The sequence below is a fragment of the Thunnus albacares genome, chromosome 17, assembly GCF_914725855.1.
Source record: "Thunnus albacares chromosome 17, fThuAlb1.1, whole genome shotgun sequence".
In the NCBI taxonomy this organism is placed as follows: Eukaryota; Metazoa; Chordata; class Actinopteri; order Scombriformes; family Scombridae; genus Thunnus; species Thunnus albacares.
The window spans coordinates 21,866,067-21,887,553 of NC_058122.1; the positions used below are offsets into that span (position 1 = coordinate 21,866,067).

Sequence of the window (21,487 nt, forward strand, 5' to 3'; positions counted from 1 at the left end):
AAACAAAACATAATTGCCTTTCTCTTACAGAGGATATGCTTGAACATGCCGTGCACATGCGCCAACATTGGAATAAATTCAGTCTAGCTTGTAAACTAATGCATTTTTAAACACCCGTTTTAATTTATCTCTGTTACAGTTAACTGATTTGACCCCAGCCCTGACAGACATACAGTAAAACCCAGACACACACAGATCTCATTACATTGCGCTTCGGGGCTTCTATTTCTCAGTGAGGCAGCATGCGTGTGTGCCTGTGCTGTCATAGAGGTTAAGCACACTGTTGTACTCAGTGAGTCCCCTACCCCTGAGACAGGTCTAAAATAGTCCTGCTCTCCCCCACTGACCAGCTCTGACAACAGCAGCCTGAATCAGCACTCCAGATTAATCACTTCTCTGCTCCTGTCATATACACACCTCCCCATCTCTCCTTCTCTCCATACTCCTTCTCCTCCTCCTCCTCCATCCTACAGAACGTGAGATGGAGTGGCTATGCAGGCGTGGCTGTGTCTGCCATGAAGAAAGCATTCAGCCAGTACAACCTCACCTCCCTCTCCTCGCAGGTCAGTGGCAGGAGAGGCAGAGACTGGGGTTGGATTGGAGGGCGAGAGCTTCAGCTGGCTAAACTTTAGGCCTGGCCACGGGCAGGGGACTGAGCAGAGATAATGAAGAAGTTATGTTTATATTAAAGGGATAGTTCAGTTGTTTTTTTACATGTTACTTGTTTTACTCACTGGTGGTGTTGTTATCAATGCATGGGCCTGAGCTTAGTCTTGATCCCAGAAAACCAACAGCTTCTTGGACAGACATCAGAAAAGTTTTTATTGCTGTTTTCACAAGACTTGTAAAACATTTTAATCTTCCTCACCAATATACAACATCCTCCTCTCACACCTCTCTGTATCATGGAACTATTTTGTTTATTGAATAGTTCCATGACCCGAACAGGTCTGCGAGCTAAGTGGAAGATTGCAAATTGCACTTACAAGCAATAGTTAATCAAAAATCTATCTTTTACATATCAAATATTTACCCCATATAAAGTTAGCTCTGAAAAGTTTGTAGTTTTCTGCTTTATGGAAGAGGTAGTCTGCTTGGATCTGCTTAGTTACATTGGATTAAAATTAGCATTGGTGATTAACAGCAAGTTTTAAAACATTTTATCTGCATGGTCAGTATATTATACTACTAAATACGCCACAAGAAGGCAACAGCACAACACAAAAGTGGTGCATTTATCTGTGCTGTTGGGAAACTAATACCATTGCATCCAAGCTGAAAACAGCTGCAGTCCTCTGTGAATAAGCAAACTGAAAACTGAGTAAACTTTTCAGAGGCACCTACAGGCCTATAGGTGGTGAGTATTTGATTAAAAAAAAAAAAAGGGCTTGAGAGCAGCGATGTAGTTTAAAATGTTTTTGTTAAAGTTTTTGGCTGCTGACTGGCATCACAGGGTCTGTAGAGATTGCACAGAGAAGCCGACCTGTGGGTTGGAAATGGAAAAGAAAAAAACACACTAACGTATTAACGAAATGTGAACAAGTATAAAAGAAACAGCGATGTGAATGTCTCCAAAAGTTCCCCTTGTGCAAATTTGCCTTCGTGTAGTCCAGAGCAGCATGTTCCAGCCTTAAGCTGCATCATTATCATGGCCAGTGAGTAAATCTTACCTCTTAAGGTTAAAAAATCAGAGCAATCCTGTTAACATTAGAGAGCTTAGAGAGTTAGAGCTTTATGTATTTCTGTCTGTCTGATGAATGTTCATGCAAGAAGATATCAGAAATCCAGGTCTGTCTGGTATTTAGTGTGGAGCAATGTATGAGCACACATTACTCCACAGTCTAGGTACTGCAGCTACGTGTTGAAACAAGGGCAATGAGTTTGGGAAACATGTTTGCCCAGTAAACATGCCCTCATTGTGTTCTTCTCTCACTTCTCACCGTTCCCCCTCCTGTCTTCTCCAGACCAAACTGGCCTTGCAGAAGCAGCTGACCAAGAGCTTGACAACTGGCTTCCTGCCCAGTCCCCTCACCCCGCCAACTCTGTGCACAGTGGCGACTAACCCACTGGCTCTGCGCCACCCAGTGGGCACCACCACGTTCATCCAGACCCCCTTCCTGGGCCCTGCACTGTTCCGGCCTGCCCCGGGGCCGCTGCGGGCCACACACACACCCATCATCTTCTCCCCCTACTAAAGACTTGACCCACTTCCCATTTGAGCTCCACCCCTGTCCCTTAACCAAACCCCAGGCCCTCCTTTAGTGTGACCCATATGACAAAGGCCACACGCAAACTATGCAGCCCACCTGACTTAAGATGGAGAGAGTGCACAAGTCCCGATGCTCAGTAGGCCACGAGGCCTGAGAGCTGTTCCTATCATAAAGGCCAAGATCCCCCATCATGCCTTCTTTCTGCTCTTCTTATCATGACCTAAGGAGCAGGACAGGCCTCCAGACAGTGACTGGTGCACAGAGGCCGCTTTTATAGCCATTTCATGGGTCAACATGGTTTGGATTCTGGATATTATTGTGTAATTTATTAGAGAACAAATATAGACAAGTCTAGATGTATGTTTAGTGTGGTTGCCACAAAATAAGGTCCCTTTACTTGATGCTCTTTTAAAACATTTTTAACTTATTGGTTTTGGGGGTTTTATGAAAGTTGGGATGATAGTAGGTCATTAAAGCAACAACTGTCTGGACAAGTACACCTTCTCAACTTTAAACATTTAAAGGACAAATGTGAGTCCTCATTGTGGGCTGTATGTGGACCTATAACTACATATTGTATGTCCATTATGTTAAAACCACATTAGCACCATTTTGCACCTCCAGCCCTTTCCGCAACACTGTTTCCCCAAGCCCTTAACTTGTACGATTAAAACATTTCTTTCTCTCTCTCACTGAGTCACAGCCATAGTCATAGCCCTCCAGATTTTGTTCCCTCCCTGTATCCCCAGGATTAAGCACTCATTAAGGTCTAGAAAAGGTCAGCTTGTCAACTTGACTTTGTTTCAATTTGCAAATCTGTCTTCAGAGTGATTTTTTTTCTGCTCCAGTACATCATTCATGCAATGCAGCTTGAACATTATGTTCTCGCCAAGCTAGCAGCACAAAAACATTTTTGCAACTATGGATGTCTTACATTGCAAAATGCCATTATTTCTTTCCCCCTGTGACTGCTCTCTTTCTTTTTACTCCTCCCTCACTTCACCCTGCTGTCGTCACCTCGTCGTTACCCTTGATTTACTCTGGTAAGCATGAGATGATGAGGAGCAGGGAAACTCCCAACTCACATGCACAGAATCACAAAACACAATGGATGACCTGAAGACTTGATGGTATTTCAGAGCTCAATGAAAAGTTTGGATGACAGTGGGTGGGGAGGCTGCTCAGCAAGTACTTGATTGACATCCTGTTGCAGTGTGTGAGTACAGCGTGGGAGGGAACAAAGCACAGTGCCATGGCAACCACATTAAAAGCACCTTAAAACTAATATACTTACAAAAGCAATGAAAATTGTGTTGATATTCATCTTTTTTTGCTCTAGGTGTATGTTTTTGCAATCCCATGTCAGTTTCGGTGAGAATTTTGCTTTGGAAAAAAAAAAAACAATCAGGTGAGAATTATCACATTGTGGTTTATCAATGACAAATCTCACATTTAAAGCAATACATTCAGTATGTTTATGTTTATTATGTGTTTTCAGTGTGTCAATGGCTTTATCTATTCTATACTGTACACACCTGTAACAATGTATTATGTACTCCAACTCCAACCAAGGGCCAACTCTGAATTGTCAGCAAAGAGTCATTTGAAATGATGGGCTATCCTGATGGTGCTGCCCTTGATGTTTGATGCTCATGGTCAGTCTCCACATGTTGTGACTCTGGGCTGAGCTGTTCCATTTATAGCTGCTGTTCGCACTGCGGAGAGGGTGCTTCAGCACCGTATGACATTGCTGTTTCACTTTTTAGTGGAGCAGGGGAACTTTTTGTATGACTTCCACTGAGGAAAAAACAATGTTAACGTCAGAGACATAGAAGTGTTTGGGATAAGTGTCACAAGTGCAACATCAACTGTCATATTACTGTTCATGCCCGTGTGCTGTATCAACCAACCGCCCACGCACCTAGGATATCAACTGACATTCAACCCTCACTCCGCCAAAACAGACTGTTGGCAAGGTCCCATAAGGACTCGGAGCCCACACATCACCCTTCCTTCAACACTCATACCAAATCATGTTCTCTTAAATTACAGTAATGGAGCAAATCCTATGCATTTTTCATTGTGCAATATGTATAGTTGTCTGTGATGCAGCAGTGCCATCTGTCGTGAAAACCCTGTAATTGCCATTCAGTACTAGTGCTTCTATAAAACCTTTGATCCTATATACATTTCTGTTTAAGGACCCCCCTCCCTCCCCCAGTCATTTTGGAATAAGCGAAACCGCCAGGTCTCCTCCGCCATACTGATGTGATTCTCCCCAGTCGCACTACTCAGTGAACCAGCCAGCCTTTAATCTTCACTGTTTGTTTGTTTCTATTGCTCAGTGGGAACTCTGACCTAAAGAACTGAAACTTTCTTAAAATAAAGAATCTAGAGAAGGCAAAGTATATGTAGAAAAATAGAATAACTATAGAAATTTTATCAGAGTTGCTATTGTTATCTGTATCATAAAGAACTGCTATCATAGAGGAGAGTAGATTATGTTATTGTAGACTCTGTACGGCATACAGGGAAAGGAAAAATGCTTTGCTTTTTTTTTGTTTGTTTGTTTATTTACATGGTTTTACCAACATGTTTTTTTTAAGTACAAGAGAAAATATTTAAAACAAATTTTTTTTGAGTGACCTTTTATTTCCTTGTTGACGGTGACTGAATTAATAATTCAAGGCCTTTATCGACAATATCCTAAAGTCACATTAGCCAGGCCTTCTCAGGGGTGACAGGTTGAGCAAATACTAACATGACCATCCATTCAGGGTATCCCTCCATAGCTCTAGAGAGCAGGAAACACTGTACGCATGGATGGACTGACAAAAAAAATACAAAAAATACACAAAAAAACAGTGCTGTACCATAGAGAGGACAAGGGATGGATTTTGGAAAATAAAGCTTTTAGAACTTGTAAAAAAAAAATGTTTTTGTAATGATTATGCAAATATCTATGTGTGCTTGTGTGTGTGTGTGTGTGTGTGCACTTTTCCTGCTTCATGGGTAAAAATGAAAAACAGCAGCAACCCAGAAGGCAGTGCTTTGATTCAGATTGATATTTGAACAATAATATTATGTGTGTGGGTGTGTGAGGGAAAAAAAAAATAGACAGAAAACTCAGGCAGATGATTGCTAATGAATAAACAGTGACAACACGAATGCTCAGATTTCCATGAAGACGCACAAAATTGCACTTGCTTTCTGTGATCAATTTCTGTATAAACATATTATTGATTAATCAGTCAGCCAAGGTGAGCATATCCAGCTCCACCTCAGGAAGTAGCCAGCTGAAATGAAAAAAAAAAAATGACACAGAAAAGGGATTTTATATGTGATCCTGAGTTTGCAGATGCAGGGTCCGCTGGCTTCTCTGAATGTGCACAACACCCTCACAGCATCTGTTCATGTGGCAACCCACAGCCACTCATTTTCCAGCCATTTCAGGAAACAACTCATGACAGCAGGACTGGTGTTTAGCCAAGAGAGACCGGTGAAAGCAAATGGAAACAAGTTAAAGCCACCGTGTCTGAGCTCTGGTGCATCTGTGGCACGCAGAGGGAGTGATAGAATAATATACCTGAGTGGCTGATGTGGTTTAGAGACAGGCTACTAATCTCCTTTATTTTCCGATGATTCTCCACAGATGGCCGATGCAGAGCACATTGTGCTGCAGAAAGATTTGGTACTAAACAATGAATCCTCTTGGATTGTGGAGCAGGACTGCTGACTGCTGTACTCAATATCTTCTATGTGTTTTTCCAACATAATACAGTCTTTTTGCCTGTCTCTGAAACTGAGCAGAGTCTGCGTCAGTCTCTGGACTCTTAAAATGTGATGAGATGTGACTCAGTGCTTTTATCTATCACACTGTAATCTTGTCTTTAGTTCAGTTGGCTCTGTTTTAATTTTCCAGTTTTCTTATTTATTTGAAGGAAAGCCCTTGGATTATACATTGATGTTGTCCTCTACACCCCAGGCCATCGTGCCAGCATATCCTTTGTGGAAACAGTAGATAAGCACAACATCAAGTCCAGCACCTCCCGTGGTGCCAATCAAAGCAAAGCCATCGGATTCTCGGCACTTACGAAAGCCAGTGATATGGCAGAAGGACATGATGACCTTGCTAAGCTGTGACACCGGTGTATCCGATGTATTGATCCATTATCTTATCTGACTGCTCTCCGTGGAGGGAGTGACACCTTTATCTCCTGTTGTGGTGGTCAGCTGCTCCTTCAGTCAAGAGTCACCTCATATAGTCATAACTTCAGGTGACAGCAAAAGGCTGATTTCAAATTATTTATATGATATAGAATATAGTCTAGTCTATAAAATGTCTGAAAAATGAAAAATGCCGGGTATAATTTCTTAGAGCCCAACATCTTTAAGTTCTTGTTTGGTCTAATCAACAGTCCAAAATACAAAGTTATTCAGTTTTCTATTATGTATGACACAATAAAAGCTTCAAATCCTCACATTTGAGAAGCAGCAACACGCAAATGTTTGGCCTTAATGTTTTCCCTAAAAATGACTAAAATGGTTATTCAATCACCAAAACAGATGCAGATTAATTTTCTGTCAATCAGCTTATCGATCAATCGACTAATCGTTACAGCTCTAATTTAAATTTTGAAGAGCGGGAAGGTCATTACTACAGTCAGGAACTTATGTCATAACAACAATTACCTCTGTTTTTGTATTTGTTGTTACAAAAAGGTATTATTATGTACAGTAGCAAAGAATGATGTAAGTAAGAACTGCTAATTATGTAGTTATTATAATAAAAGCAATCAACCTCAAATGCATTTCAGTCAATAATGTGCTTATAGGTAAAGTAATAATACAGTATATATTAGGTAAAGATACAATTTTATTCATGATACTTGCAATAGGTTATTTATTTATTGCGTATTAGTTTGTAAGCCATACCTATGCTACAATTATCTGATAAACACAAGCTAATTATCATCCTATTATATTACTACAGGTAAGTTCCCTTTTTTATACTCAGCACAGATAATTACCCTTTTATATAAACAACTACTGCAGAATTATCAAGAAAATACTATTACTGCATGTATTATGGTGTTATTTATAATTAAGGGTAAAAAAAAAAGGCAAAGAAAGATGAGAGAAAGAGACAGAGTTGAGTTAGTTGTGCAGTAGAATGAATCATTTTGTTCTTCAGCTTCCACTGTGCCTTTATTCAGTCTTTTAATTGAGCTTAAATTGTCTTTCTATTGATTGGTGGAAGACAATCTGTCAACATGTTCCTCTGGATAATGTCAAACGTGTCAAACAGCTTCAACATAGCCGGCGAATGTGCAAACACACAGTGTGGTTTAGCACGTAAGCAGTAACTAACATCCAAATTTTGCACAGTTCAGAATTACCTTAAACTTGACTTATCCCACGTTAAATCAACCAGTGCTTTCAGGACAAATGATCTGCCTCAGATGCTCGTGGGCATCCAGCATGACGACTAACATTTGACATTACTGATGGCTTAAGGGTAGCTGATATTTCCAGCCCACAGAGAAGCCTGATACCACAGAGAATAAAGGTGGCACTGCCATTTAAACCGTATGTGTTCACTGCTGCGTGGAAGTGTTTTGTTAATCTGACACTTCATGATGGTTGCATCGTGACTGCAGGAAAGAGGGTCAATGCCGCAGCTTCCAGTCTGTTTTCTCTTCACAAAGAAAAAAAAACAAGGGGGGATAAAATGTTATCTAGTTTATGGGTTCCCTGGGAGAGCTGCAGTCATGAGACTCACTGTCATGCAACAGTAAAAGAGTATTACTAGTAGCAACACAAGGGCATTGCCTTGTTGCCCTGTGACTGTGACAAGCAAGTGGAAATTTCTATTTTGTGGTCAGTGTAGTCTAAAGGAAGAAGACGGTTCATAAATCACACAGGCAAGTGATAAATCGATCCCTCTGTCTGCCTCACTCAGTGTTTATTTCTCATTTTGTGTTGTGATTCTTCCTTTTCAGTATTTTTTTTATGAGGGTCAATACATCCATGGAGCCATTACACAGAAAGGCTTTGACAGGAGAACATATTAACAGCTTACGGGAGTCTGTTCCTCACCGTTTGAACTCTCAGAGACATAAAATTAACACCACCATGTGCTGCCAGTGTGAATGTGTGATACAATAACTGAACCACTGTGAGTGAAGTAACGTTGGCGCACTGGCTTCTAGTCATTAAAAAGAACATGATTGAAATGAGATGGTACATGATTGCACCCTCTGGGGAAACTAAGGTGAGTGTAATATCATTTCATAATGTTCCACTTGAGGTTTTCTCATTATCTTGCATTAACCTCCCCAGTCAACATGCCGGTCTGGAGCTAGCAGATCATTTCCTCTTCCTTAACATCTCTGACCTTGTCTGAATGGTATCGTTTTCATTACGACGTCCAAACTGGAACATAAGATAGCCATTGCAACAATTGATAAATTAGACTTCTTTTTTTTTTGACAGAGATAAAATACCAGACTAATTAATGTTCCGGTAACTCCCTTATATGATTTTCAACCAATTTTCTTGGTTGCAGAAACCGTATACTGCAAAATTTGGAGAGCTGTGCACAGATCATTGTGGATACCTGAACGCAACACTGCTTCAGTGATTGCACTGATGGAAAAAAAAAAAATCAGTAGTCAGCACAAACTGTAACCCAGCATGTCTATTAATCAGTGAATCACTGGCACAGCAGGGGATCAAACCCCCTGAACATGTTTGTCATGAATATTTCACTTTAGTGTGTTTTATGATTTGCATTCTGTTGGAACAAAAAAACATCACATCACAAGCTGAAGGCAGTTTAATGCCTGTTTCCCTCACGGTCTTTTATTTCTGTTTGACTTCGAAACTGGTATGAAACTGAATTTATTCATCAGTGTTTTTCTTTCAAGGGAGACAAAAAATAAATACATTTTAAATAAAATGCTGACTGTAAATCCTCCAACATGACAAAAGTTGGTAACAAAACACATCATAGTTTTTATTGTTTGATAAATAACAGTGTCAAACTATTTGACATGACACAGAAATAAAAACTATATATAGAGATTATTCTCATCACTCATCACTTATCAAAATGATGTTTATATTCATGTTAGGAAAAAATGCTAATGTGTGTTCATGATATGCACTTTATTATCATAACATATGAACCCCCTGCAATATAAATAACTGCCATGTAATAAATAAATAAATACTACCTTTCTAGTGGTAACAGGGTCTCCACATTCTTCAGTGGGATTAATACATATATTCAGATAAATTATTATTATTATCATTATTTAGAGGTATCAGTGAAGGCATCCACCTCACTTAACAATGGACAGTAATTCATTGTAGCCTCTTTATTATTGTTTATTGGAAGTGTGTAGTATTGATGCTACCTTGATGAGTATTGCAGTTACTGACTTTGACCACTGGGGGGCAGTGAACAGATATTAACAGGGTTAGATTACTGTCAACTTAGTGTCAACGGCGTCACACAAAGTGCAAATATCAAGAATTTGTTATTAATATCAGTACGAACAGCTTTATTACAAATAACAACAGTAACATCAGTATTGGTAATAATTATTTGTATCATTCATAAAGACCTGTTTTAACAACGGTTTTCTAGTGTGGAGCACTAGTAAAAATGAATCTATTCAATCTTTTGAGGATTTTAAACTATTCTTTTTATTTCTTTTATTTGTTATTTATTTACTTATTTTTATTTTCGGTGTCCTTTATGGGCCTTCATATACCACTGAACAACAGATCATTTTGTCAAGTGGTTTGAGGACAACAAACATTTTATTACTGACTTCAGTTGCAACTTAACTGGCAAATGAAGGCATTTCTTTAAAGATAGTTGTTACCACAGAGTTAAAGTATAATGTAGAGATCTCAGTGCTACTTTCTGGATGCACAAAGAAACTTCCCTAAAAATGAAACTGAGGGAAACTAGATCTTTTAGAGCCTATATAGAGGCAGGTGATTTTTTTTCCACTGAAATAGATCATGAGACATATTACAGTGTAGATTAACTGAAAGCCAGTGATTGTAGAGTTCAGTTTAATTTCACCTTTTACACCACATATGTGAGCTCTTCCGCCTTTACACTCCAACCTTTACTTGCTCTTTGCTTTTGAGAGGATTACAAATCCCAATCTGGAGACAAGTCACCCTCCTCATCAGGTCACAACGCTGAGAGGCGTGTTTTCATGATGCACCGACATCTCAAACGCCAAATAACTTCCACGATGAAACAAAAGCGTCTCTGTATTTAAACACGTCAATAATTTTAACACCACTGATTCTGGTTAGGCACAGAAAAAATCTTTTAATTTGTTTACACATCATGCAAACAAATATCAAGTGAACACAATTTAAGGATATTAATACATAAATGCTTGAAATTCACAGAAAAAAGTGTTGAAAAGAGTTTGAAAACTGAATTTCCCCTTTTCAATGAAACAATTCAAAGCTGCACACATTTTACCTGAATAAAGCTACACAGTTCAACGATCGTCTAACGTCTTCATATGGGTTTTATTTTATAGCTTGGTAAAATTCAACTTCAGCAGTGATTGCAACTGATAATATGATGAGTCGTGTTGTTAATGATAGGACATTTCACTGTATGTATTGTGCTGTAGGTCTTTTATGTGTAGCAACAGAAAAAAAAAAAAAAAAGTAGCACCTGAGCCTGCAGAAACCACCGTTCACGTCAACGTCTTTCGGTTATATTTGAACTCCTAAAACCTGTACAGAAGGCCATTTGCGGTAAGGAATGTCAATCATTCACTCTATAACATCAAACAGTGAATCTCAGCAAAGAAGATATGTAGTGTAACAAATCTCCACATCAATAAAACAGCACGTTTACTGTACATCATCGCTAATGTAATAATAAAATCCCTTCACCCACCTTTTACACAGACAACACATAATATTCAGCTTTTGTGTGATGCAATAACTAGGTAACATTTGTAACTGCTGCCATTTGTGATTCAGTCTGTGTCTACATGTGGTGTCCATGTAAATAAATCAGTAGCCTGTGGACATGTGTGCTAGTTCCTTATTTATCTACGCATCGAGCACCGTGAGTGTCTGATATTGTAAAATTCTGAAAGTTTAAACTAAATTCGAATGTTGATTGTCAGATTATGAATCAGCAGAGTGACCAATATTACTATGAAGATTCATCATAAAGAATCTGGATGAATAGTTTGACCATAATCCAACCAAATATAACTGGAATGACAAAGAAAAACATCTTGGATTCGTTAAATTTCTTTGATGATATGGCAAAAAGAACATTTTTTCAGTCCAAATTAAATATCCAGTAAGTATTTCATCAAAACCTCAATATGAATGCAATACCAACAGTGCTCTCTGTATATAAATACAATCATTCTGCCTTTTCTCTCATTACCACTGGCCCACACTCTCAAAACTAACTTTCACCTATTCAATTCTTCAATAAACCAAAATTGATTTAAAAAACAAAGCAAAACTAAGTTCCCTTTCACACACCCCTTCTCCCTTTTTCCTCCCTGTTGAACTTCACGTCGGTGTCTCGTCACTCAGCTGTCTGTAGAACCACCCCCCTTATTCTTATTGCGACTGAGAGGGAAAGTGGACTTGCTCTGCGGCTGGGTCATTTTGCTGGCCAGGTAGACGAAGGGTTCAATGAGCGTGCGACGGTCCACCACCGACACCTCCCACAGACGCACCTTCTCGTTCTTAGCCCAGTTCAGGGCCATGTTAGAGTCAACTCTCCTCTCTTGCTGCTTGTCCAGCTTGTTACCCAGCACAACAATGGTTACCTGTGGATCAGGATCATCAGATTAGCCTCACATCAATTAAATATTTAACACTGTCCATACCAGCGTGCTTCACCACATCAACTCAAGTATTAGTAATGGCAACTGTTATGTTGGGAATTAAAGAGAACTGTGAGGAAGGAGCATTTGAATCAATCATTTATTGAGCACATTTAATGCTTAGGGAAGATTAATCACTATTAATAAATGTACCTGTAATTAGCACACATGTAACAGCTAAGTTTACCCACATTCAGCTTTATTCAAGTAGCTCTAAATGAACCTTCCCAAGCATGTAAATGTGTTTGGTTCTTCACCTCTTTCTTGTCTCTGTGACGGTCAATGTCCTTCTTGAGGGCCTCCATCCGCTTAAAGGACTCTTTACTATCAATGCTGTAAACAAGCACAAAGCCGTCCGCGAAAGTGTAGTAATGTCGAGGAAACTCCATCCCATCCCGGAGTCCGCGGGTGTCATAGAAGCGCACCTGCTCTCGTGTGCCACGGTCAGTTTCTATGGAGCCGATGTAGATATCCTCCAGGGTCTCCATGGGCTCTGAACCTAACATTAAATAAACAAAGCCAGGCCCATATTATGTGATATACTGTACAAGTACTAATACAATTGCTTGTGTATTTAATACATTATTATTAAGCTTAACTCTTCCTTACTAGAAATTACACTTTGTCAAAAGAAAAATGTAAACATATGAAGTAAAATAAAATTCAAATTGAAAGCTAAGCAAATTCAAATAACTTATACTTCCGAGTAAACTAGAAAAAGGAATGTAGCAAGATGTAGAATATAGGGCTGCAACTACTATGTTCATTATTGATTAATCTATAGATTATTTTCTCAATTTATCAATTAACTTGTTAAAATTTTCAATCATTGATTCCCAAAACCCAAAATGCAACCAAAATATCTTGTTTAGTCCACAACCCAAAGATACTCGGGACTAAAACCATCAAATATTCACATTTAACAAGCTGGAACAAGAGAATTTGGGCATTTTTTCTTAAAAAATTAATTCAAAATACTTTATTAATGTCACCCAACGTTGTTAACTGTAATGTACTGTGCTATCAGCTGGTAATAGTATTAGTTCCCCTCACAAGTGCCAGACTAAAGATGAAGCAGTATTTTGGCTAGCAGTTGCAAGAAACTAGAAGTAAATATCTCCCATTTTTCCTACTTTATGTAACAACCTTAATCGAGTTTTAGGGATGGTGCTGAATGTCTGAAGCCTAATGATATTCATGAGCGAGTTGATTATGTACTGCAATTAGATAGGCTGTAATTAAAATAACATATTTTGCTGGTTAAATTGCTTTCCAAAATAATTACTGATTGATAACAAATAATTAATGATTGAGATATTTCAAGGCTCCAGTCTGTCAGGAAGAATAAATGACAATTAAACTGAACATTTTAAATATGTAATCCATTAAACAGAGAATAACCAAACTGTAAAATCAACACTGACAACCAACGTTACAGGAAGTCGTTCCTGTCAACTGACATCAGTCTGTACAGTGACTCTCCTCTGTGACGGGAGAGGGGACAGTGATGACAGACTGCTCATTCACATATTACATTATCCATCACATCTGTTATATTTCAGATTCATATTTTAGTCATCTTTAAAGTACGGTCTGTATATACTGTTATCATATGTATGTACATTGTGTAAATTATTCAATTAGTACACTCAATTCTAACATCCATGGACAATCATGCACTTTACTGCCTTTGCAATATCCACCTGACTCACTCTATGTACAGTTTACTTTAGCATATAACATTGAACAGTATATACTCACCAAATAGTATATTATAATTATGGTTCTATCTCTAGTCTCTATTTTATTTTTAGTTATTCTATTTTTTTTAATATTTGAGTTAGTCTATTAAGTTATTGTATATAATTTAGCCTTTAATTGCATTTGTTTCTTTTACATACCTCATTGTTTTTGTATTTCGATTTATGTCAAGTGGCTGCTATCTATCTATCTATCTATCTATCTATCTATCTATCAACCATCTACAGAACAACCAACGCACACAAACCTGTTATACTTTGCACATAGTTGCTCAGCTGTTGCCATGTCTCATACGTATTGATCTCTCAGCAAGAGGTCTAAAGGATAATGTAATATATGAAACACTGCGGTATTATTATGTCATTTACCTGCAACATGGTTGGCATACAGTAGTTGTTCCAAGACAGCCGTTTTACCAACTGCAGCCTGGCCACACACCACCACTTTACAGCTTTTGCCCATGACGATTCGTCACCCTCAGGTTAGAAAATCTGCTTGTCGAAGAAAATACACAGATGAAAGATTAGTTAGTAACCTTGCTTTGTTACAGTGTAAACGCATAGCTTTGTACTACGTTTGTGGTTTTGGCAGCTGTTACTGCGTTATATATGGTTATACACATATCCTTACTAAAATTGCTTGCTAGCAAGCAAATAAAAATTACATGTTAGTCATACTATGATGTCATACTACAAGATAAAACGTTTGATGTCTGAGTAGTCTTTACAAAATATAACAGTTAGCTTAGCATTAGCTTACGGAGATATGTTACAGAACCACGATATCACAAACTAAGTCGCTAATGTTAGCTGAAACCGACTAACCCGAATAAAACGCGTGTGTTCAAAAACATATGCGCTGATATTTGGCTACCAGCGGCCAGATATGTTTTAGTTATGAGAATAATTTTTACTTGCAAGCTAACTGCTTACCTTACCCAACGGACTGTTTCCTGTTTACAGTGTACGTCACGACTGCAGTCTGTGGCCCCGCCCCCTCACCATTCACGGCAAAATGGCGACGGAGCACAGTGATGCTGTGAACATGGACCCTGACATGGAGCTGCTCAGTGACGAAGAATTAGAAAGGTATGAGAAACTAACAGTGTGTTGTCAGCGGCCGAAATACACGTGTAACGAAGTAACTTATCGATATGTGTAGTCAAAAGTCCTTGTCATGTCTATTTTCTTGTCACACTGTGAAAGCTAACTAGCGACCCACCGCTGTTTAGCTAAATTTGGCCCCCGGGTAGCTTTTAGCTCGGCTGTCCTCCAGTAGCTAGCTCCTGTGCTGGATATCTGGGTTTCAGTCAAGTTAACTGTGTAAATCTGTAAGTCTGTAGTTAACTGATCTCACCGAGAGTACTGCTTTTATATTATTTCTATATTCACAGTCTGTTACAGATGACACCATTCACTAATTGTGTGGTCGTGATGTAACGTTAAAACGTGAAAGGTTTCCAAAAAAAGTAATGGCATTTGCCCCCAGCGTGGTGTCATATGTTCCTGGCTGTGCTCCCCCTTTAGCTACGTGATTTATCCCCTGCTGGTTTGGCTCTTTCTATGTTTAGCTAACGCTGGCCAGTGGGCTATCTGATGCACAATGCCATTCACAATCGTCGACATGCTCTGTTTACAGATGATAGAAATGTGATGCTCAGCCTTACAGTTCAGAGATGAACGTCTACACACTAAAAAGTTCAGTACTCTTTAATCTGTGATCAGACGACCATCACATACGATCATGCTGTCTCCTCAACCCCTCTCAGATTTGTCTTCTAAATTTGCATTAATTCTTTTTTTATATATATATATTTTTCTGCTCACTTTTACACAGGGAAGCGGAGGGCTTCAAAGAGCAAGGCAATGCTTTTTATATCAAGAAGGATTACGCAGAAGCATTCAATTATTACACCAAGGCCATAGGTAATTATTCTTAATATAATTATGATCAGTCCACTTGTTATTTTAGGAGATGATGTTGATTTCTTGTATTGCACAGGGGACAAAAGATTGTGTCTGAATTTGACAGGATGTCAAAAACTTCTCTCTTTTTTTTAAAATACAGATATGTGTCCAAAGAATGCAAGTTACCATGGGAACCGGGCGGCCACACTAATGATGTTGTGCCGATACAGAGAGGCTTTAGAGGATTCCCAGCAAGCAGTACGACTAGATAACTCTTTCATGAAGGTAAGCTGTGGGGAAACAAGGTGTTACATAATATCAAAAGGGAAATATACTCACGAATTGTGAAGTATTTTCTATCTGCGATATGTAGTGTTCTGGGCGTTGTTTTGTTTTGTTTTGCACACACTGTCACTCAGCCCTTCTCATTCACTAATGCTTCATCAAGGGATTTCCTACATTTACTAGAATGATGTGGACAAGCTCTATAGAGAGGGCACGGACATGTTGTACTGTACATGGTAGTAATATGATTAAATAACAAAGAAAAATGAACTTGCAAATTGGTATTGGATCACTGTTGAGCTTAATTTCACATATAATTAGTTATATACCAAACAAGTAAAAGCTCTGTTATAGATTTAAACTTGCTGAAAGATAGTTACAAACTAAAAATTCAGCTTTTCTGCATGACCTGGACTTTATTTTTATCATGTCAATGCCATTATACCTATTGGTTCTAGAAACAACAGACAAACCAGCTTTGTTGCAGAGATTTTGGACACAGCTAGAGACAGACTTATAACAGCATCTCTTTGGCACCTTGGATTTGAACCTCAAACATGTTTTAAACAACTGAACGAGTGTAATTTACTACATTGCAGGGCTATGTTGTGGTTCAGCTTGCAGGAATGACTTGTTTAATGCATTTACACATTGTTGTGATAGTGGTTCCTTATTACATAACTTATAGCCCTCCCCTATAATAGTCCAGTGAATAATGATGCGTCGCAGCATGGTTATAAGCGTTATGATTTTACAATAGTTAATAAACAGTTGAATCACATAACAAAAAAGTAAATTAGGGTTGGTCAGTCCTTAAGTTTGCTTTTAGCACACAGTGTCCAACTGAGTTAATAAAAATACAGACTCCAGACAAATTAAGGTTGTTGTCGCTTCAGTGTGTGAACTGCATGTCTCTCACCCACAGGGCCATTTGCGAGAGGGCAAGTGCCACCTGTCCCTTGGCAATGCTATGGCTGCCAGCCGGTGTTTCCTGAGGGTTCTGGAGCTTGAGCCTGACAACAGCCAGGCTCAGCAGGAGGTAAGCTGGCTTCAGCTGAAGAGGGCATGATCTCACAACTTGTACGTGATTATCCACTATCAGAGAAGCTTTGGCAAAGCTAGTGCAAATAAAGTGCAGAAGTCTGATACTGAGCGGTTTAAGAGGAATTCAACCAGAGTTGCTGTTAATCCTTAATGAGCAAGCTGCGAGGCAAGTTTTAGTTCATTGATTTGATTTTTTAGAAGTGTGTCACAGAAGTGATGCCACTGGTAGCTGAAAAGCAATGAAGTTATCTGACTACTACAGGTTTTTCACATTGTCACTGAATACCACAAATTCCTTTGTCAGCTGAAGAATGCAGAATCCATCCTTGAATATGAGAGAATGGCAGAGATTGGATTTGAGAAGAGGGACTTCAGGATGGTAAGCTACCCAGTGGTTACAGTCTTAGTTTAAGACACTAACATCAACAACAGCAACACAGACTGGAAATATGTTGTGGTTGTCCCCTAGGTTGTCTTTTGCATGGACCGTGCCTTGGAGTCTGCCTCAGCCTGTCACAGGTTCAAGATACTGAAGGCGGAGTGCTTAGCCCTGCTGGGACGCTACCCCGAGGCTCAGTCTGTTGCCAGGTGAGGCAGCATATTTGAAAACTATTTGAATACTGCGAAATACAGAGAGATTTACCTGGCAGCGATAGGCTTAATCAGCATTGTGTGAACTCGTTTGGCAAGGGCTTGAATATAATGGATGTTTATTTATATGTAAAAGTCCCACAATCCAGCTTTAATTATCCTTTTCCTGTTCAGTGATATTCTGCGAATGGACTCCACTAATGCGGATGCACTGTACGTGCGTGGTCTTTGTCTGTACTATGAGGACTGCATTGACAAAGCTGTCCAGTTCTTTGTCCAGGCCCTGCGTATGGCTCCCGACCATGACAAAGCTCGGCTTGCATGCAGAGTGAGTATTTCAGTAAATAAGTCTTATAAATCAAATAAACCATTTTTTGTATTGTTTTCTTTTCTTTTTTTGGTGAATTCCTATAAATACAGCCATGACATTTACATCTAAATGGGAGCCTTTTGCTTCAAAATGGCCAAAGAAGATCCAACATTATGGTTTTCTGTTGTCCATTTAAGCGTGAGTAACCTAGAGTAGCTTTTAAAGATGTCCTATATATTGTTTTCCCAGAATGCCAAAGCACTAAAAGCCAAGAAGGAGGAAGGGAACAAGGCCTTCAAGGAGGGAAACTTTCAGGCAGCCTATGAGCTGTACTCTGAGGCACTAACAATAGACCCCAACAACATCAAGACTAATGCCAAGCTGTACTGTAATAGGGCCACTGTTGGATCTAAGGTGAGCAGCGTGCACAGGAGAGATACCACTGGTTGCATCAACATCTGGCAAGTTGTTTTTGTTATTGATGGTCAACTGTTAATTACTTTTTTGGCACCCTTTAAAGCACATATTGCAAAGGAAAAATTGACTTAATTATAGCTCTGACAAAAAAAAGAAAAGGGTTAGCAGATAATCAGAGAGTGAGACTTGTGTCTGTTAGATAAATGTAAAGAAAGGAACACAATTTACAAAAATCAATCAGGACCTAGGTGTCTAACAGTATACAGGTTTAATTTCATTATCTTTGCCATTACATCTCCCTCTCTATGTCTTCCTTGCATGGTCACACTTTTTTCTTTTTTCTTCAAAAGCTGAGGAAACTAGAGCAGGCCATTGAAGACTGCACGAAGGCCATTAAACTGGATGAGACCTATATCAAGGCCTATTTACGGAGAGCACAGTGGTACGTGCAGGATTTCTAACCTGACTGTTAATCGAAAACAATAAGTCACATTGCATTTGGTTGTCAGACAGACAAACAGAAGACAGTGTCATTGTTATTATTTGGACTAATATTTCATTGAGCAAACTGGGTAAAGAAACAATAACAGATGTGTGCATTCTTTGCTGCAGCTACATGGACACAGAGCTGTATGAAGAGGCAGTTCGAGACTATGAGAAGGTTTACCAGACAGAGAAAACAAAAGGTGAGAATCAGACTCCTGCTCACAGCAGTTATAACCTCCTTATTCTATTTCATAGCACTGTAACATCACACACTGGCAACTTATGACTTGTTTTCAAATACAGTGTTTTGCCACCTGCTGAAATATTGAACCTCCTATTGCTTGTTAACTTGTCCAGTCTTGTTTTTATTCCCCAGAACACAAACACCTCCTAAAAAACGCCCAGCTGGAGTTAAAGAAAAGCAAGCGAAAAGATTACTACAAAGTGCTTGGGGTGAATAAGAACGCCACAGAAGATGAGATCAAGAAAGCTTACCGCAAACGGGCGCTTTTACATCACCCAGGTGAACAAAAAAATGTCCCCTAACCACAGAACAACAATTGTGCATTTTCTACATATTACTTTGCAGATGTCCTGCAGTCCAAATGACTTATGTGCTTTTGTGTGCTGTGTTTATTTTCCCTGTAGACCGTCACAGTGGAGCTAGTGCCGAGTTGCAAAAGGAAGAGGAAAAGAAGTTCAAGGAGGTGGGCGAAGCCTTCAGCGTGCTTTCAGACCCGAAGAAGAAGTCTCGCTATGACAGCGGTCAGGACCTGGAGGATGACGGCATGAACATGGCAGGTCAGTACGCGGGCAAGCTTTGGGGTGAGAGGTGTTGAGGGTGAACAGATTTAAGTACAATTCATGTCTAACCACCTTTTTTTTGTCATTTTTATGGTGAGATCCTGGCTGGAAAGTTCTCTGATATTGAATCTTGTTTTCTGTTTCCACCAGATTTTGATGCCAACAACATTTTCAAGGCGTTCTTCGGAGGACCAGGAGGTTTTAGTTTTGAAGGTAATTTATATACTGTGTGTATACAAAATCATGCTTTTCTGTTGTCAACCATTTGGAATGAAATAGAATAAGAGTATGTCAGTGATTGACTTGTTTACTATTTGTTTCAGCATCTGGACCAGGAAATTTCTTCTTCCAGTTTGGTTAATTGGAGGATTTGTCTACCTACACAGTTACTACATCAGGACTTTTCAACAATGTCAACCCCCCCAAACCACCATCCATATTTAATGACTGACTGATTGCAAGTCAAGTTTCTGTCTATGCCATTGACTGAATGAATGCAACCCAATGACCACATGCAGCAAATGATTTAACGCCCGTTATAGCAAGGACACGGAGGCGGCTCAGACTGAGTTGATAGTGTTACTGGTTTTGGATTTGGTTTTCTTCTCTCAAAAATGAAACAAACTTGAAAGTCAGTAATGGCTAGCAACACTGGTCCAAATTTTCTCAGATTTTTGAGATAGGAGAGATCGTGCAGCTATTGTATTGCTTTTAGGGATCCATGCAGGAAGTCACATCCTGGGGAAACTCTTGAGATGCAACTGAGCATTGAGCAAGCTATTATCCGACTCGTCTCAACTTACTGCTGAAGGAATATTCTCTGCATGAAAGTTAGTAACTTGCTTAATGATTTCTGAAGAAAATCACTTAGCAAGCAACTCCCCCCCTCCCACCCCCACCCCAGCTCCACTTTTGAAGAATCTGTCAGACAGACAGACAGTTGGCTGCTACAAATTCGCACTGAAAACTGCCTCCTTGTCATAAACCAGTAGGAGCAGTTGAACATTTTTTTAAAAATTCATCACAGCTGGAGTCTAGACCTACATATACAGTACAACCGAAGCACACTAGAAAGATGGCAGCAGAGACAGCTGTGCTGGCTTTGTTGCCAGCAAAGTCCCCTTCCCACTTGTCACAGGTTTTATGTTTGATGTTGCCATTCACAGATTGATGCATTGCACATTTTACTGGAATGTAAAGTGTTGATGTGTGATGATAGTTGATTGTTTATTTTCCAATTTTTTTTTTATTTTGATATGTATATTTATTGTAAATTTTGCTGTCATTGTAAGATGAGGACGCTCTTCTGTTATGTTTAAAAGAGATGCCAATCATGCGACACAAGTTCAGGAAGATCATTGTTTTGCTTGGTCAGGATAAAATATTGCACAGAAATAGATTATGCTCTTTGTGTTCCTTGAATGTGATGCAGGCTGTCTTATTTTACTCAATGCCACAGATATGCTTATGGATAGAACAATTATGGCTGTGTTTGCTATTGTCTAAGAAAGTCAGGCAATGTGTGATGATGGAAAACTTTACTTCCTGATGAGTGTGTTGTTCACTTGTTGCACATCATGAAGAAAATGAAGGCGTCCTCATCTTTGCTCTCATTGTTTTTGCCCTTACGGTGAAACCATCCTGTCTTTACCTTTTGAAAAGTACCATCCATGTCAATAAAGTTGGCCTCCTCAGAGTTTCCCCAATATTGTGTTTGTGATTTGTTTTAGTATTGTATTCATTGAGACAATGTAGTTTTAAACATAA

The 21,487-nt window shown here is 39.2% G+C and overlaps 3 protein-coding genes across 8 annotated transcripts in view; 2 read left to right on the forward strand and 1 right to left on the reverse strand.

Moving 5' to 3' along the window:
* Window positions 1-5,186, forward strand: part of znf385c (zinc finger protein 385C) — a 124,476-nt gene extending 119,290 nt beyond the window's left edge. For 2 of the 3 annotated variants that reach the window (XM_044332329.1, XM_044332331.1), the window contains 2 exons: window positions 474-563; window positions 1,965-5,186. In XM_044332329.1, the coding sequence (XP_044188264.1) occupies window positions 474-563; window positions 1,965-2,195 (321 nt within the window). In that variant the 3' untranslated portion in view covers window positions 2,196-5,186. The remainder of the gene's footprint in view (window positions 1-473; window positions 564-1,964) is intronic. The other variant, XM_044332330.1, reaches the window with a different exon arrangement.
* Window positions 5,187-10,874: 5,688 nt separating this feature from the next.
* nkiras2 (NFKB inhibitor interacting Ras-like 2) lies at window positions 10,875-14,892 on the reverse strand. 4 transcript variants are annotated; one of them, XM_044331002.1, is made up of 4 exons: window positions 14,809-14,892; window positions 14,245-14,367; window positions 12,373-12,614; window positions 10,875-12,058 (listed from the first exon to the last, which is right to left on the reverse strand). In XM_044331002.1, the coding sequence occupies exons 2-4, from the start codon at window positions 14,336-14,338 to the stop codon at window positions 11,816-11,818; spliced, it is 579 nt and encodes a 192-aa protein (XP_044186937.1). In that variant the 5' UTR covers window positions 14,339-14,367; window positions 14,809-14,892; the 3' UTR covers window positions 10,875-11,815. The 4 variants fall into 4 exon arrangements, with proteins under 4 accessions (XP_044186937.1, XP_044186940.1, XP_044186936.1 ...); XM_044331005.1 differs by having other exon boundaries at window positions 14,814-14,835; XM_044331001.1 differs by lacking the exon at window positions 14,809-14,892 and adding an exon at window positions 14,701-14,786.
* dnajc7 (DnaJ (Hsp40) homolog, subfamily C, member 7) lies at window positions 14,858-21,426 on the forward strand. Its single transcript, XM_044331000.1, has 14 exons — window positions 14,858-14,964; window positions 15,713-15,801; window positions 15,944-16,068; window positions 16,994-17,107; window positions 17,417-17,491; window positions 17,582-17,700; window positions 17,878-18,031; window positions 18,263-18,427; window positions 18,781-18,872; window positions 19,043-19,116; window positions 19,293-19,439; window positions 19,565-19,717; window positions 19,871-19,933; window positions 20,044-21,426. Exons 1-14 carry the CDS (start codon window positions 14,891-14,893, stop codon window positions 20,079-20,081), a joined length of 1,482 nt encoding a protein of 493 aa, XP_044186935.1. The 5' UTR covers window positions 14,858-14,890; the 3' UTR covers window positions 20,082-21,426.
* The last annotated feature ends 61 nt before the right edge of the window (window positions 21,427-21,487 follow it).